This window comes from Camellia sinensis, chromosome 10, assembly GCF_055761805.1.
Source record: "Camellia sinensis isolate YWXY chromosome 10, ASM5576180v1, whole genome shotgun sequence".
Lineage (NCBI taxonomy): Eukaryota > Viridiplantae > Streptophyta > Magnoliopsida > Ericales > Theaceae > Camellia > Camellia sinensis.
The window spans coordinates 165,900,737-165,919,798 of NC_138970.1; the positions used below are offsets into that span (position 1 = coordinate 165,900,737).

Genomic DNA, 19,062 nt, shown 5'->3' on the forward strand with positions numbered 1-19,062 from the left:
CGGATCTAATGTAGATTTACATCAGATCTGATGTAAATCTACTCATCTTCTTCATCGGAAACATATCTTCTTTATTGTCGGTGAGAGTGAAGTAAGTAGTCGGCGGTCGGTGGTTGCCGGTGAATCCCAATCGATGGTAGTCGTCGGTCACCGGTGACTATATATTGGAAAGAGAAAGAGAAGAAGCAAGATATGGTTACCCGTCAACGATCGCTGAAAAACACATAGAGCAAAAGAGACAAAGAAGAAGAGAGGCAAAGAAAAAGAATAATAACGTTGTAGGACTTTTGGGTATAAGCAAAAAGTTATGGGACTAAATAGACTACACACTTTTCAAACAAGACTTCCTGATAATTTCCCCTAAAAATAAAGATCATAACTTCTCCAGTTCATAATTGTAGATTGGACTGTCTCATTGGGCTTATAGGGCTCACTATGGCTCAACTATGGTTACTTCAATCCCAATTATTTTGTAGGTCTCCTATATGTGAGTCTTTCATAGAAAAAATTAGATAAATTAATAATTGTAGTTATAATATTTCATTATATTTGTCTTTATAAAAATAAATAATTTCTTTTTAAATCATTCTTATAGTAGAAAAATATAACTACCATTATTGAATATAGTTTTTTTTATGGACCATCTACACATAGAAACCTACAAAATCAACGGATTAAATTACCAAAATAAAGCCATTCAAATGAGAATAACTTTTCAAGGCCTATTATTTCAATGCATTTAGATCGGAGCAATGTCCATCAATATTTACGTAGTCTAGAACATTTAGGCCATGGGCTATATACTAGCCAGACCCATACTCTATTAATTAACGAGAAATTAATTGACAATGTGCGTCTTTTTAAATAGTGTTCATTATAAAAAAGATTATGATTTTTTATGATGAACGCTATGATTGTTTGTGATGTATATTATAATATTTTATAGTAAAGTTATAAATAGCAAATTTATGATGTGCACTCTAAAAATGATAATATTATGACATTTTGTGATTTTTATTATGACACTTTAAGAAAAAATTATGAGTTTTATAGTGAAAAAATTATGACATTTTGGACTTAAGTTATGAAATTTTATGAAAAAATTATGAAAAGCATATCATATGTATCTTTTTGAGGATGCACATTATAACATCTTCCATTAATTAATATTTATATATCTTCTCTTTTCTTGATCTTTTTTCATTTTTCATTTTTTTTTTCCCACTTGCAGATGTTTTTTATTTGGGTCCAATAATGATGGTCTGCCCAAGCCCTAAAATTCTATATGGGCCCAGGGTTGTGATGTATTTGAGTCAGAAGAATGGAAGGGACAAGTTCAATTCCATTAACAACTCATTAATGGTGAAGCCAAAAACAGCCCAGATTCAATATCACCTTATTTTCTTGTAGTTGTCTATGCCTTTTGTTTTCTTTATTTATATTGTTTTTTTGGTTCCTATAGTGATGGACTGAGTACAAAGTGAAGAAAACTTTGCTAGTTATTTTTTGTATAAAATAAAATTTTAATTTTATGGGTAGGCTTTTCTGGATATATATGGCCAGGCTTTTTTGGGTGGTCTATTGCCACTTTAATATGATTAGCTTCTTTCGTGTAAGATACCATTGGAGGATACCTTGGAAAAATGCATTGGTAAACTATTAATAGGTATTAATAATTGGGCTTAATTTTTATCAAGTCTTATTGAAAAAAAAGTTATAGTAAAATCGTCGTTAAAAATAATTTTTTGTGACGATTTTTTACACATGCCGCTAAAAATTGATAATTATTAACTTTTTTTTTACACGATTTTTATAAATTATTGTTAAAACTTACAATTAGTAATATTTTTTTTGTGATGAATTTTTTAAACTGTCGTTAAAAATTAAAAATTAGTAACCTTTTTTTGTAACGATTTTTTAACTGTCACTCAAACTTATAATTAGTGACAATTTTCAATCTATCGCTGAAAATTAATAATTAGTGACATTTTTTAATAGCATTTGATGAAAAACAACATTAATTCTCATAAGACCTATTGAATAATAAGTTCATCTATTAAGACCTATATATAAGTCTCCCAAAATACATTACAGTAATGTTATGAATTTAGAAATCACGTAAAATTTCATATTAATGGCTTAGATTTATTTCATATGTGAATCGCATATTTCATCAATTCAATTTTCACCGGCCAAACCCAATTCTAGGTATATTCGAGATCTAAAACTTCTCAGAGCCTAGCTTTTGTGAAAGGCATGATAGTCTCTTTTTCTTTTCTTTTTTTTCTTTTCTTTTTGTTAAAAAACTTCAGTTTAAAGAAGTGTATATGTAAACTTGGTGATGAAAAAATTCTTGTTGATTTCATTGTGGGTTATGGGAAATTTTTTTCCTTTTTATTTATTTCGATTATACAGTTGCTACTTATACAGTTGCTAGTTGTACTATTTTGCACATATCTGGTGCTCCTTTTTTTTTTATATATATTTTTATTTTTTTGGTCTTCAATGAAATTTTCTTAATTGAGTTACAGAAAATTATAATTTTTAAGTTTGTCTATGAAAAATTTAGAAATCTCCTACATATTCACTACTAAAAAAATCACTTTTTGCGACCGCTATAAACCGTCGCAAATAATAAAAAACAGTCGCAAAGGGCTTTTTGCGACGGCCCATGCGACGGCAAATGGGGGTCGCGAATGTGGGGGTGGCAAATACTTTTTGCGACCGCAAAATAGCAGTCGCAAACTATTTGCGACCGCCTAATCTACTTATCGCGACTAATATTTTGCCGTCGCAAAAAAATTAAAAAAATACCTACAATGTATTAGCGACCATCTTGTTACCGTCGCAAAAAAAATATAAATAAATAAAATACCTACAATGTTTTAGCAACCTATATTCTCATATATATATATATATATATAGTATATACAATAAATATAAAGTGATATTCGCAAAAATTCTAATACACATGTATTATTTTCCATCACTTCCCTCAACAAAATATAAACTACCCCGGATTCCTCATGATGCAACCAAATCCAACAACTTAAACTCTTACTTCTCTATGGAGGGGGGTGAAACCCTCATCACTATCCATTGTCTCATCAAAAAGCTCTACGGCCATCCACCCTAGTTGCAGAACCACTCTCTCATCACTCATTTATCATCACAAAACTCCCACCAATAGCTGCCACAGGAAGTACATGATAACATTGATAAACCACCACAACACTGAGGACACTAACCAATGCAAACTAAACTAAGACTGGCAAATTAAGTTTGGTTTATTAAGAACACATTCCAATTGAAAGGTTTCCAAAATAAAACACATACAATCACTGCATCGTCTCTCCTTTCGGGCTAAAACGTGCTCGAAAGGAGAGAAAGCAGTGAAATTGGAACTGTAAAATCAGTGAGAAAAAATCCACCCTCAGATGTGCTGGGATGGAAAGAAGGCCATCAACCAAGATACATCTTGCCTTGTTTAGTTTGTCTTCCAGCTGCATTCATGTTAATTATTGCATATGAGTGTAAATTGCAGCATAACATCTGCAGTCAGTGTTTTAACCTGATAAGTGGAAGTTTCACAAGGAAAAACCCTTCAGCCCACTAACATAAAGTAAATGCAAGGGGGATCATACTGGACTGAATTAAGCTAAAGCAACATGGTCTTTGGCTAACAATAGCATTAGTTGTTAACAAGACTTCCCACATTGAAAAACACATTACAAAGCAACATCCAGCAGTGCAAAATAAACTTCAGCTCTAATACAAGCACCACCAAGTACACAGTTGCAACTTCATAGAAAAAGAAAACACCAAGAATCATTCACATATATCTGAATTTCTACTAGAAGCTATAACTACAGTAAAGAAGCATCAACCATCTCTGAAATAGAAGACCCCTGGCATACCTTGCGAGAGTTCACAATATCGATTTTGCTGAGGAAGTGATTCAAGTATCCTTGCATTGCAACCTTTGCTCTGTCTGATATGGAGTAAAAATATTTGTGTCTGCAACTGTTCCAGCACAATGATGCATATTCTGCCACTAAAGCTGAAGGAAAGGCGCTGGTCATCAAGTCAAATGGTAAAGAACAGAGAGATTGTAGAATTTGTCATCTGAAATTGTCTCAAAACTTCAAGACCCTAAACATGACTAGAATTTCAACTTCCTAAGACAGAGCAAGAAACAGAAAAGCAAGATAGTAACAACATTAAATTCCAATCTCAGTGACACCAAGTATCATATACAATAGAAAACACACACTATAGGCATTAGCTTGAATATGTTCTACCCGAATGGCTTACTTGTGCAGTGGGATGGAAATGGAAATCACTTGCAAGATTTCCATCACCATCCTTGTACTGTTCAATGCTTTTGCACTTTGGGGTCACGAATATGGGTTGGTTATGTGAGTGGTATGGTCCAGATACTAGATCTGGAGGGAAATCTAATTGCAGGTTGGGTTGCTCATAATAATCCTATAATAAAATTAGTTGTTGGGAGAGATTATGTTTATAGTTTGGTTACTCATGGTGGCATACGTGGATGGAACATCTCATCTCCTGGACCAATAGATAACATACTGCGGTCAGATTTGGCTAAAAACGAACTAATGTACAAAAGACAAGAAAATGTTAAAATATTAGTTGGCACATGGAATGTTGGTCAAGGAAGAGCCTCTCATGATGCACTTATGTCATGGCTGGGTTCTGTAGTGTCTGATGTTGGCATTGTCGTTGTTGGGTTACAAGAGGTGGAAATGGGTGCAGGTTTTTTGGCAATGTCTGCAGCAAAAGAAACTGTAAGACCGTCTTGAACTTATTTTGCTTCTTGTTGGAAATCTCAATGTGGAAAAACTTCATTGGAAATTGTTTTCTAAATTAAGAGAAAAATTAAAATTTTGGACATATTTTTGTGCCTGAAGTTGGTGAACAACTTCAAGTGGATTGTCACTGTAGTTGACTGACTTTGGAACTCTTCTTTCCTTTTATTTTATTTTTAATTTTTGTCTTAATAACATAAGAATACCAGCACATTAACCTTTTAACCTTGCATCTTTGAATAAAAGGACTTGGCTTGAAATGCTTCTGAAAATTGGCAGTACAGTGTGTGGATACGTACTTGGCACATTTCATACATATAGTATGTTGTACCAAAATAGAAGTAAATTAAATGGGATGTGGAGAAAAGGGATTTCTCTCTTTCGCTTCATGTTGGCAGAAACTGTAAAATGTAAGCTCTTTCTTCATGATCACATGTTAAGTATTGATGGTCCAAGTTGGATGTGTGTTGGATACCAGCTATGATACAGAGATTCAAGTATGGGTGTCAGTTGTGGGTATGTGTCTAAATGCCCGATTCATCTCATCTCCAAGGGCACAGGAACACAACAACAAATTCATATTTTATAATATACTCTTCCCCCCCCCCCCCTTCCTAGGGTGAAATGGTGTTCACTAGATGTGATAGAGCATTTCATTCCTAATATGGGGGTTTTATGCATAGATTTATGGTAAACTTTAATTACAAAATATGTTTGCTAGGTGATTTCCGACTACACATGTCGAACACATATCCCAAACCCCAAATATCAAGTGTCTGACTTGGAAATTTAGCTGCTATATATATGGTATAGTTTTTGGAATTTTGTTTGTCACACCCATTTTCTTATTTTTCTATTTTTCAGGGGAAGAGCATGGTGAGGTGGTTTTTTTGGGGAGCAAAAGATTTCTTGAGGAGGGACTCATTATATCTCCTCTGAATTCATCATCATCATCATCTCTGGTTTTGGCTGCAAAGAGGACAGAAAGGAAAGACCCTCTTAATGGGTTCAAGAAATATACAGGAGGGTGGAACATTAGCAATGAACATTACTGGGCTGTAAGTTCTATTACCTCTCTAACCAAACCTTGAATTTTTATTATTTTTTCTTGATTTTCTAGATGTTATAAAACATGTGTGTATAGATGTGTGTATATATATATATGCATAGTCTTATCTTTAGTTATATATATATATATATATATATAAAATAAATACATGCAGAAATATAGTAGAGTGGCATACCTATTCATTTTCTTTTGAAGCTTGCTGCCCACTAGATGTATCTGACACCTACAATATGTTAATATAATGTGTTAATAATTTCCATATGTATATATGCAAATTGATCAAACGTAAAATTCGTCAATTTGTAAGTATTGCACCTCTCTCAAGCTCATACTCCCAGCCATACCCCGTGACTCTAAGAACAAAACACGTGCCGTTAGGTTCTTGATCATCGTAGTGAACCTAGACTCAACGTCTTGTGTCACACGTTGTGTGATCTCATCAATAAATGAAGGGGCTGCTAATGATTGGGATGGGCCGCTTCCTCGCGCATACACCGCACTCCAGGGCACTCCTCTCCCATAGGTCTTGCAATACCCATGTCCATCCTTCCCAAGGATTTTATGGTAAATCCCATCGCAATACTCAATCGTATGTTGCTCCTTAGGAACTTTCCAAAGATGCGCATTATATTCCTCCTACATTTTGAAAACATAAGGACAATGTTTGGTAAAAAGCAAAATATGTGTAAAAACATGTAAACCATAGACATACCACAATTGCTACCACATCAGGATCATTCAGGTTGTGTGCCCTCTTCTAGAGACTCATCTTATCTATTCGCTCTCCTTTATGTGTCATCTGCATTTTTTTTCAAGTTAGGAGCTCAAGTCTTCACAACATAATAAGTCAAAAATGCAGCACTAGGTGCAGCCACAACTGCAGCCACAAGTGTCAAACCAAGTGCACTAGGTGCGGCTGCGGCTGCAGCTGCAGCAGCAATTGTAGTCACAGATGATGCCTTAGGTGCAACCACAAGATCAATACATTGAAACGAATATCTGAGAAAGATGTCCTTCCGGTCGTATGTGGAGGCCCACGAAATCCCCGATTAGAAGAATTCTTTTTAGCAATCGCCTATAACATTGGTTAGAATATCAAACATTAGTTATTTATCATTAAAACATTAATTAAAATTTTATAAAGAATACATATACCTGCACTTCTTTACTCGCCCAATATTGTACAAGTTTCCTCCACTGGGTTGGCAATATGTTACTAGGTACTCTAGAAGCAATGTCCGGATCATTCTTGAATGGAACCCAATACTTGGACTTTGTCTTGCTTTTATGATCTTTCCACGATGTCCTACAAAGTCGCATGCAAACCTCCTTGAATTCATCTGGACAGTATACCAAGTTGTCCTACAAAGCACAAATTGAAAGCCAATTTCATCCTCATAATTATAGAGCATACACAAATGCACAAGCAAGCTAATAATTAATAACTAAACACAATTAACAAGAAATCATAAATCAAATAACTAATAACTTGGAAAAATTCAAAAATCTAAGCATAAACCCTAACCGTAATTAGCAAAAGGGAAAACTATATACCTTCACCTCTTGCCAAATATTCTCCTTTATATCAACATGCATCACATTCCAACTGAGATATGTAAGTGGGACTCTATGCCCGCTGCGCACGATCAACCCTAATTGTCCTTTCAACTTTTTGCCATCATCCTCCACTGGCTGAAACTTATCATCAAATTTTACTTGGATCTTAGTGCCTGTACCCCATTCCTTTATCCCTCGGGCAAATCCTCGACCTCGTCGTGTTAAGGTAGTTGATACTGTATATGGAGATAAAATAGATGAAGAAGATGCTCCATCCATAGTGCGAGGTAGCGAAGGACTTGCCCGCACACGTACAGCCTCATCTATAGTGCAAGGGACCTTAAAGGTCTTCCTCTTTCGCTTCATGCTAAAATGAAAGAAATATGAAAAAGTTAATACACAAGAAATATGGATATCAATTTACTAATAATATAACACAAGATATAAATATAAACAAATGATACCAATCAGTTTCAGAACAAATAAAACTTTAGCAGTAAAGTTTACCTCGAAACATATGGAGAAGATGCTCCATCAATAGTGCAAGGTAGGGAGGGACTTGACCGCACACGTAAAGCCTCATCCATAATGCAAGGGGCCTTAAAGGTCTTCCTCTTCCGTTTCATCCTAAAATGAAAGAAATATGAAAAGGTTAATACACAAGAAATATGGATATCAATTTACTAATAAGATAACACAAGATATAAATATCAACAAATGATACAAATTAGTTTCAGAACAAACAAAACTTTAGCAATAAAGTTTACCTCGAAACATACGGAGAAGATGCTCCATCAATAGTGCAAGGTAGCGAGGGACTTGCCCGCACACGTAAAGCCTCATCCATAATGCAAGGGGCCTTAAAGGTCTTAACCTTCCGCTTCATCCTAAAATGAAAGAAATATAAAAAGGTTAATACACAAGAAATATGGATATCAATTTACTAATAATATAACACAAGATATAAATATCAACAAATGATACAAATTAGTTTCAGAACAAATAAAACTTTAGCAATAAAGTTTACCTCGAAACATATGGAGAAGATGCTCCATCAATAGTGCAAGGTAGCGAGGGACTTGCCCGCACACGTAAAGCCTCATCCATAATGCAAGGGGCCTTAAAGGTCTTAACCTTCCGCTTCATCCTAAAATGAAAGAAATATGAAAAGGTTAATACACAAGAAATATGGATAGCAATTTACTTATAATATAACATAAGATACCTATTAGCATCCTCGGTTGTCTTCCCAACAATTCTTCCTTTTGGCGATACTGATAACTGTCAAGAGTGCAAGTCAAATTCAAAACCAATTTAATACATGAAAAATAGCATCAACTAACAAGATAAAGTCATAAAAAAAAAAAACTCCTACGAATACTGACTAGAGAGGCAACATCAACTCCAATTTCATCTAGGACCTGTCAAGTAAATAAATAAATAAATAAACAAACTACCCAACATGTGTTATTCAATTAACAATAACAAAAAACATAAATCATCTTGATTCATAAAAAACATAAACCAATAGAAGAACAAGAAAAATTAAACAATGAACCTAGTTGGTTAGCTCTTCAGTTTCCTCTTCAGTTTGCTTAGCTGGGGACATTTGTTGTAAGCAAGCTTGTAATTTTGTTATTTGTTGCCTAAGATTGATTAGCTGACATGCTGAAATTTTAGTTGTTGCCTGCAGAATGCAAATACAAATACAAATAAAAATAAGAAGATAAATCTGAATATAAAAACAAGAAAGAGAAATACGTCCCAAAATGTACCTCATTTCCTGTTTTAGCAGTTCTCTTTATCTCCGTAACAAGTTTCTTTTCCTATATCAACAAATAATTTATAACCGACATTGTAATGGAATAGAAAACATAAACATAACCTATAAACTCTTTAACATACTTTCAATTGCAAGGTAGTGATTTCCCTCTCAATTGCATTGGCCATTTCAAAGAACAGAGATCCGTATGCAAGTCCACAACGATGTCTCCTACGCTCGTAACTATTAGAACCGACATTGTAATTGAATAAAAAACAACCACCACAGTAAGTAAACATTTATTATAAAAAGAAAGAAAATTTTTATGAAATTCTACACTTGATAATAGAACAACACATAAACATATATAAATTTATCACAATTCAGCAATTAAACACGAGACATTTTAACAATATTTAAACTTTTCTTATTTGCAAATAATAGAAACCTAAGAAACACGGAGTATAGTTCAACCCTCTTCCTCAACAATCACAAATGAAGTTCAACCATCTTCATCAACATCAATTGTTGCTCCTTCTATTCCTTCTCTCACCCAACCAATTTCTTCATCACGAAGCACAGTGTTGTCTTCCAAATGTTGAGTCATATAGGGTTCAACTTGAGGATCATCATTAGAATTCATATCAAAAAGACCTCTTTGAGACATCTTTACCACAACTTGCCAATCTGGTTCCAAAGGATCGGGAACATACCAAACTTGCTCGGCTTGGGATGATAATATAAAAGGTTCATTGCTAACACGATCGGTTGGGTACAACAAACGATTGAAGTTGACTAATGTGAATTTGAAAGCGTCTTCCATTTTCCCCCTAGTGTTATCAATCCAATCACACTTAAACAACACATATTTCATATTGTTAGTGTACCAGATTTCGACAATATCAGTCAACTGTCCATAGTAGTACACAGCACCGACGCGAGGACTCTTGTCCTTCCGACTAGCATAACTCATTGTATCAGCCTTTAAAGCTACACCGCTATTTTGAGTCACTCGACGAACATCCACAGCCTTCACACGAAAACGAAACCCATTGATAATGTAACCATTGAACCGCCTAGCCAAGGTATGAGGACCATCTGCTAATCTATTGATTTCTTCAGTAAATGTAATATTACTTGTCCTTCGCAAGGTCTGAACCTATTAAAAAAACAAATATAAATTCAACTTCAACTTCAACTCAAAATTTATGTATATTTAGATATGTGAAATGAAATGTCTAAATACATACATGGTCCTTAAACCAAGTGTAGAATGTTTCGAAATGCTCAGATTGAATTTGATGATCGCTTGCACGTGGAATTTTGCTCTTAATGACTTCAAGGTGTTTGCTGTGTAAATTGGAAGAGAATAGTAAATATCATATAGATTTCACTTAAGAATTTTACAATACTAGGAAAGTGATAAATTACCTTATGAACGGTGCAACTGAACTTGTGTTGAACAACACATATCGGTGACACTGTTGTAATTCATTATCATTAAGATAAAATGTTGTACTTTCGCCTACAGCTCAACCCATGTTGTTATCACCTTCATTGTTTCTCCTCGGTCGATTAGATTTGGTTTCCACATCAAGGAGATAGCGAGAACAAAAGTTCATGCATTCTTCCATCAAATACCCCTTAGCTATTGAGCCCTCCGGATGAGCTCGATTACGCACATATTGTTTCAATGTAAGAAGAAACCTTTCAATCGGGTACATCCATCGAAACTGTATTGCTCCAGCGATCAAAGCTTCATCAGCAAGATGTATAGGCAAGTGTTCCATTATGTCAAAGAAAGATGGTGGAAAAAAATTTTCAAGATGACAAAGAGTTATTGCTATACGATCCTGAATATATTCCAAATCACTTGTACGATTCACTTTAGAGCACAATTGTCTAAAAAAAGTGCTCAACTCAATCAGTGGTTCAATCACATTCTTAGGCAAGGACCTCCGTATAGCTAAAGGAATAAGTTGTTGCATCAAAATATGACTATCATGGCTCTTAAGACCCCAAATACTTCTATCTTGTAAGCTCACATGTCGCGAGATATTGGATGCATAACCGTCTGGTACTCTTACTTCCTTGAGTACTTTGAGAAACATATCTTTCTCATCATTGATCATTGTGAATTGTGCAGGAGGTACATAAACTTTATTGAACCCTCTTGACTGCAAGTGCAATGGTTTTCTGATATTCATTTCTTGTAAATCACGTCGAGCATTCACATTATCTTTGGATTTTCCTCCAACTCCTAGTATTGTCCACAATATATTATCGCAGACATTTTTCTCTATGTGCATCACATCGAGATTGTGTCTTATTAAGTTGTGCTCCCAATACGGCAATTCATAGAATATACTTTTTTTCTTCCAATTATGGCCTTTTCTTCCGTTATTTTCCCTCTCTTCTTGTCTCCTGAACATTTCCTTCAGGTCATTCCTCTTGTACTGACTAAGGACACCTTCTGATTCCAACTGATGCAACGTCTCAGATCCAGATAAAATTTGAGGTTTTAGTCTCCATTCTCGACTACCATCAAATGATACTTTATCCTTTCGAAATTTATGATTAACTGGTAAGAAACGACGATGACTCATGTATGAATACTTCCTACCATGCTTCAACCAATATGATTGAGTTTTCACATTGCAGCAAGGACAAGCATATTCACCTTTCGTACTCCATCCTGATAAGTTGGCATAGGCAGGAAAGTCACTGATTGTCCATAACAAAGCTGCATGCAATTGAAACATTTCATTGGTTGATGCATCAAATGTTTGTTCACCTTCATCCCATAATTCCTTCAACTCTTCAATCAATGGTTGCAAATACACATCGATCTTATCGCCAGGTCCTTTTGGCCCATCAATCAGCACAGACAAAATCAGATTTGGTTGTTTCATGCACATCCATGGTGGTAAATTATACGGAATCAACACAATTGGCCAAGTGCTATGAACTATGTTCATTGATCTAAATGGGTTGAATCCATCTGTAGCTAACCCAAGACGTACATTACGACTATTACTAGCAAAACAAGTGTTTCGCCGATCAAAGTCCTTCCATGTGAGGGAGTCAGCAGGATGCCTTAACACACCATCATCAACTCGTTCTTCCGCATGCCATCTCATGAGCTTTGCCGTTTTCGATGACATAAACAATCTCTGCAACCTTGGCTTCAAAGGGAAATACCTCATCTGTTTTGCTGCTACCCGTTTACCAGATTCCCTTTCATCATTTCCAACACCACCATTTTGTTTCCATCTAGAACTACTGCATATAACACATTTATCAAGCTTTGTATCCTCTTTTCTGAACAACATACAACTATTGGGGCAAGCATCAAAAGTCTCATATGTGAAACCCAAATCTGTAGTAACCTTCTGAGCTTGATAATATGAGCTTGGAAGTTTTGTGCCCGTAGGAAAAGCCTCATTCAAAAGTTCAAGTAACATGTCAACGGACTTGTCAGTCCATTGATTGAGCACCTTCATATGCAAAATTCGAACGATGAATGATAATGAAGTAAATTTGTGACACCCCGGGTACAGATCAGTTTGTGCATCTTCCAAAAGTTTAAAATATTTCAAAGTTTCGTCATTTGCCTTTATCTGAACCGGGTCATCTTCCTCTACATGGCTTGGACCACTTGCCCCTGCTTGGTCTGGATCACTTGCAGTTGGTTCATCATTCTCAACACCCATATGTGGAATTCCCAGGGCCTCTTGTACCATCCCAACCACATCATCTCTAGTCACTGAATCCGCCATTAATGTTTGGTTTTCTTGGTTACCATGTAATTGGACATAGGATTCCCCATGATGAATCCAATTTTTGTACTTTTTTACGAACCCATTGGAAATAAGATGCTCCCTTATAACCTCTCGTGAAAAATTGTATCGATTACTACAAAATCGACATGGACAACTAATTGATAAACTTTCATCTCTATTGTTGTATGCAAATCTCAAGAAATTATCAATCCCATTCACGTAATCAATTGACATCCGATTTGGCAAATCAATCCAATTCTTGTCCATCTTTCTATTTCTTTAACTGTTTAATATGAAAAATTAAATTAAACAATCGGTCGTAAAAAAATAGACGCAAAAGATCATATTTCTAGTAGTGACAACAAAATAAAAATATGAAAAATTAAATTAAATAGAAAATCAAAACAAATAAATCAAAAGAGCTTAAAAATTGAATGCTTAATTACATACCTAGGTAAAAAGTAACCACCACAACAAGTAAACATTCATTATAAAAAGAAAGAAAATCTTTATGAAGCTCTACACTTGATAATAAAAACAACACATAAACATATAACATGCTATTACCTTATGCAACCACTGGAAACCAAAATATAGAAAAGTGTTCCATAATATATCTATATATATATATAAAGTAAATTATATTTTTTACACTCCATTTTACTTGAATTTTATTTTGGTATGTTATTATTTAATTGTAGCAATTAAGTTCTCAAGACTTCAATGATATTTGTGTGAAAAACAGAAGGTGAAAAGTATAATTTATCATATAATTTTTTCTTTCTAATACCCTTAAAATGTGCTCACATACCCTCACACTTGTCCAAAGTTTTTTAACAGTTCGTCCACGTAAATTTCATCAGACACAACTCTTTTATATGTGGGAACCTACAGATTTAATGAGTTCACTTAGAGAGTAGTTATGTTTGGTTCTGTGATCGATTATGTGGAATTAGAATTATTCAAGTTTTAACAGTGAGTGACTGGAGAATTATAATGAAACATATGTTAAAGTTTGAAGATTTAATCAAATCTTAATGGAAAACACTTGGTTGAGAAACTAAAAAAGAGTTGGCATGACCTCTTTTTTCTAATTTTGAATTTGTGATTAAGCTTATTATTTGTGTAAGCATGATGTCGCTGGTGAGTTTGATTTTCACCATGCTGGAAGCACCTCTGTTTGGGTTGAGGATTTAGTTTTAAATGAACGTCTAAATTCGTTAAGTATGGCCATCTGTTAACTAAACAGTGAAAGTCCTTAGGCAACTACTTTGGCCAACCTTCTATAAGTTGGACCAAAGTTTCTTCCATTATTTGGTTTCCTCTTTATTCTGAAAGAAAGCACAAATCATGATGGGTGCCATATATTTCTTATTATATCAGGTGATGTCATTATGTAACATCAAAATACAAGGATTAAAGATATAGTTTCCTAATTTTTGGTATTAGAAATCTTAGTCCCGTCATTCATGTGGATTGATTTATATTGCAGTCTGGTTATATTTCCTTTTTATATCTATTTATCACAGGAAAAAAAAAACATTTCTCTTTTATATCTACTTTTCCCATTTAGGGTCTATCACCTGGACTATGGTAAAAGCTTGGATTGTCCAACACGAAAATGTGGGTGTCCATTTATATGTATCTGGACTATGGTAAGTTTAAGGGTAACCATTTCATGCATATAAAGTGGGTGTCCACCTATTTCAGCAAACCAAATTCTTAGAACATGTATATGTATCTGTAATTATGATGCTCATGGTCCTGTAAGTTACCTATTTGTTCTGTGATCTATAGAATTAGGTCACTCACTCTATAGATAATCTGCATGGATATTAGCTTTCAAATAATAGCATCCACATTCATTTCTTAAACCTTCTAGCTAATTAACAAAACAATGAACATTAAAAAAATAAAAAATAAAATTTAAAAATTAATCTAAATTGGAAGGATCTGAAACAGCTAACATATTTCATAATAGGCCACTTGTCTCTTTCCTCATGACATTAAAAAAACAACTCCAAGTTACATAAGTAAGAGTAAATGCATAAGTAAGAGCTTAAATGCATAATAGGCCACTTGTCTCTTTCCCCTTTTAAAACTTCTATGAATGTGTAGAGGGAGAAGAAACAAAATTGCAAAGATACAAAACAATAAATAAATAAAAAAAAGTTGCATTTAATTTCTTCCACTTGTTCTCTCCACAAATCCAAATTGAAAAAACAGAGGATGGTATTCTTGTAATTCTGAATCATTTTTTCTATTTATAACAAGGTGATACTGCTGGTAATGTTTCTTGCTCAAATGAGTATTCCAAACAGCAGTTCCAATTTTTGCTTCTAAAAATTTTCACTTCTATATATATATGTACGTATATTTATTAATGCTATATACTCAGAAAAAATATTTAGAAAAGTATTCAGACACATACTGCGTGTAATTACATGCGTATGTGTCTATGTTTAAAACCAAAAGTCAGTGAAATAGATGTATTATTCAATTAACCTTCAGAGACAGATTAATCTGAGCATTTCGAAACAGTGAAGATGAAGCTTACAGATTAATCTTCAATATGCTCAGATTGAATTTATTATTATTCAATCAACTTTCCAACATTACAGATTAATCAACCATTACAAAAAGTAATCGATGAAGATGAAGATGAAGATTACAGATTAATCAACCATTACATAGAGTAATTCATGTTCAATTTACATGTTACAAATTAAGCGATGAAGATGTGTCATTACAGAGAGTAAGATTCGAGCGATGAAGATGAATTGATGAAGATGTGTCAAACGTGACAGAGAAAGACAAAGAGAAGTATTTAGGCTTACCGATTATGAATCTCGATTATGATCAATCGAAATCTTCTTCAACAGCATCTTCAAATCTTCAAATCTTCAAATATTTGGCTTCAAATCTTCATCAACATCATCTTCAAATCTTCAAATTTTGACATCAAATCTTCAAATCTTCACTGTCGAGCGAGAGAGACAATGAGATTCGAGTGAGAGAGTGGAGATTCAAAGAAAGAATCGAGCGAGATAGATTTTGAGAGAGAGAGAGAGAAGAAGAAGAAGAAGAAGAAGAAGAAGGGAGTTCAGATTTGGAAAATTAGGGAAAAATGGACATAGGTCACGTTTTACGTTTTTGTTTTTTTGTGTTTTTTTTTTTTTTTTTGCGGGGGGGAGGGGAGTAAAATGAGATTTTAATATAAAAAATAATTTTTTTTTGCGACGGTTAAATAATCAGTCGCAAAAAATTAGACGCAAATAATCATTTTTCTAGTAGTGTATTGATTTGTGATTATGTATTAATTTTATGTAGTATATAACAATCCCAATCAAACAATCAAGACAAATCGACACAATGATTTTACGTGAAAAAACTACAATTGGATACCTCCAATTGTGATAAAAAAATCACGGGCAACAGTCACAAAACAATCCACTAAGAAAATATAAAGGAATTACACAGGTATATTCTCAATTACCTAGCGAATCCACGCCCGAATTGAACCAACCTCTCTGTGTCTCTTCTAACCCCGTCTTCACCTCGGAATTGTCTTCACGATGAGCTACTCCGGAATCCACCAAAGCTTCAGGCTCGAATTCTTCAAAATTCACCGAAAAACAACTCTCTCTTTTGTGTAAAACAAACAAATAATCCTTTGATGTATACTCTTTAAATTATGAGTTGAATATTCAATCAAAACATCAAAGAAAGCTAGCAAAATATCCCCAGATATAGACTCTAAAACCCAAGAAGAAGATCTGGAGAAGTAATCATAGATTTGGACTGAAATACGTATTTATAGAAAACTGTCCCGCGATCTCCGCTCGAGCGTCAGATTGGTCGCTCGAGCAGGAAAAAACGTCCAGTATTTTTGCATGCGAGCGAACTTCTGAAACCCAGCATTCTCCGCTCGAGCGGGGGAATGTCCGCTCGAGCGGACAGGCAACTTGGAATGCATTTTTGCATTTTGCTTCGGGGGCGCTGCCCCTCGACCCTGCCATGGCGCTGCCGCCTGGACCCCCGCGAGCTGACCGGGCAGCTTGATCCCCGTCATAATCAGCGAAGTGGCAATCTTGAAAGTATTAACATCACAAACTTCTCTGCAAGGCACAATTCGAATTGGATTTGCATCTAAAAACTCATAGTCTCACTGAAATAAAAATGCAAAAATGAATACAACTGAAAGGAGTTTTCTCAAACGGGATTGCCAAGAATAAAACCTAACAGTCTAGATTAGCTAATCCTAAAAGCCAAGCAAAAAGTTTCAAAAAAAATGGGCAAAACACCATCAGCAACAAAATTAGGGTGGTGTCTGATTTAGCTTTTAAATTAACATTTAGATCAAAAAAATAAAAATACATGTTTGGTTAACAAATTTTGAAAGCTCACTGTCAAATTATTTTTTTGTCTCTCCTCTCTCCATCTCTTTTTTTATTAATAAATCAATCAATTACTTTTTCACTCTCTTCTCTCATTCTCTCATATTTTACATATCAATCAACCAAATTTTCTCTCATACCTATCTATTCAACTACACACAATAAAATAAAATAAAATAAAATACAAATCATTCCAAAATTATTTTCAAAAATCATAACCAAATAAATTTTCAATTTTCAAAACTCTTTTCAATAACTTATCATTCATAATACAACTCAAAACTCTTTTAAAAAAACTAAACCAAATGGATTTTCGAGAGTTTTGTTAAGAAACAAAAAAACAAAACTGACTATTTTAGTAGACTTTTTTCAAATGAAATATTTTATTTTTCAAAAAAAAATTAGCAGTCAATCTAGACAAACTTCAAAATTTAAGGGGAAAACTAAAAAAACCACCTTAAAGGTAAGATATACAACTTTTGATTACATAAACAGCAACCAAGTTGAGTCATGCCCTAGATTTAGTTTTGAAATTAAAGTGATTTGTAAAAAAAAATACATATCAATAATGTGTCATTGACATTTAGCAAGATGTCACAATTAGAAATGAAGAGAACTCATAACCGGTGGTATTATGAACCATTGCATCGTTCAAATGCAACTTATATTTGTTTGCACAAATAATTGTACTCTTTCATTGGTGATGATAGGCTCCATTGAAATTTACAAGTTTAGCCTTCAACGCTTGGAAAGTTGTATTTTTTAAAGATATATAATTTTTTATGATAGTATTCTAAAACAATATTAAATTGTTCTTCAGGTATGCACGAGTATAAAGAAGGAGAAAATTTAATAACAAAAAATCAAATATGTGATTTAATTATGTGCAACTAAAACAATTAATACACGATATATACATGACATAATGGTTTTGGAATTTTTTTTTTTTTTGGTTAACAGGGAACTTGATTGAAAAATTAAAAGGTAGCATACATAGTTCTAGGGTATTTAACCCCATTAGCATCATTAAGTAGATGATTGTTAATACAAGAAGGAACTTGTTCAAAAATTTGGAGGCCTTCCTCCATTCTGTTTCCTTCACTAGCCAGGATGTCTGCGCATTTGTTCCCTCCCCTTAGGATATGCTTAACAGGAGGATGTACAAGTTGGTCCAAGAGGTACCTCGAATCACAAATGATATTGCTAAAGTGATGATATAAGAACAATTGTCATAACCATAGGGTGGTTGGCCTAGTGGGTGACGACTGGGGTCTGGAGATTTCCTTCCTCCTACGTCTCAAGTTTGAATCTCCTAGCCAGCAAATTCATACCTTAGAGCCACAAACCGCATGGCGTAAGTCCTGTTTCAGAAGGTTTGTTCAGACTGTAAGGACTTAGTTTGATACGCGTAAGTTGGCCCATGATATCCTATATAACAAAAAAAAAAACAGTTGTCATCTTGAAGAAGTTGCTAAAGTAATTTCGCATCTGTTTCAATTTCAATATTAAGGAATCCTTTATACCAAATTCTAATTGGAAATTTCTGCTAAATATTCACAAGCAACCAATGAAGGTTGCATGACAATTTTGTAATGCTTAATTAAAATATTTTTTAAATTTGAATCAAATAATGTTTTTGAGCTTGACTTGACTTTGTACGGTA

General features: G+C 34.1%; 2 protein-coding genes and 1 long non-coding RNA gene across 3 annotated transcripts; all 3 read right to left on the bottom strand.

Moving 5' to 3' along the window:
* Nucleotides 1-6,240: 6,240 nt before the first annotated feature.
* Nucleotides 6,241-6,987, bottom strand: LOC145801783 (uncharacterized). Its single transcript, XR_014343436.1, has 3 exons — nt 6,887-6,987; nt 6,614-6,700; nt 6,241-6,537 (listed from the first exon to the last, which is right to left on the bottom strand). It is a non-coding gene; the product is annotated as an uncharacterized LOC145801783 (long non-coding RNA).
* Nucleotides 6,988-7,029: 42 nt separating this feature from the next.
* On the bottom strand, nt 7,030-8,901 carry LOC114313274 (uncharacterized). The gene is made up of 5 exons (XM_082890584.1): nt 8,844-8,901; nt 8,684-8,739; nt 8,486-8,605; nt 7,456-7,825; nt 7,030-7,263 (listed from the first exon to the last, which is right to left on the bottom strand). The coding sequence occupies exons 3-5, from the start codon at nt 8,602-8,604 to the stop codon at nt 7,030-7,032; spliced, it is 723 nt and encodes a 240-aa protein (XP_082746710.1). The 5' UTR covers nt 8,605; nt 8,684-8,739; nt 8,844-8,901.
* Nucleotides 8,902-10,752: 1,851 nt separating this feature from the next.
* Nucleotides 10,753-13,269, bottom strand: LOC145800838 (uncharacterized). The gene has a single exon (XM_082890585.1). It carries the CDS (start codon nt 13,267-13,269, stop codon nt 10,753-10,755), a length of 2,517 nt encoding a protein of 838 aa, XP_082746711.1.
* Between the last annotated feature and the right edge of the window lie 5,793 nt (nt 13,270-19,062).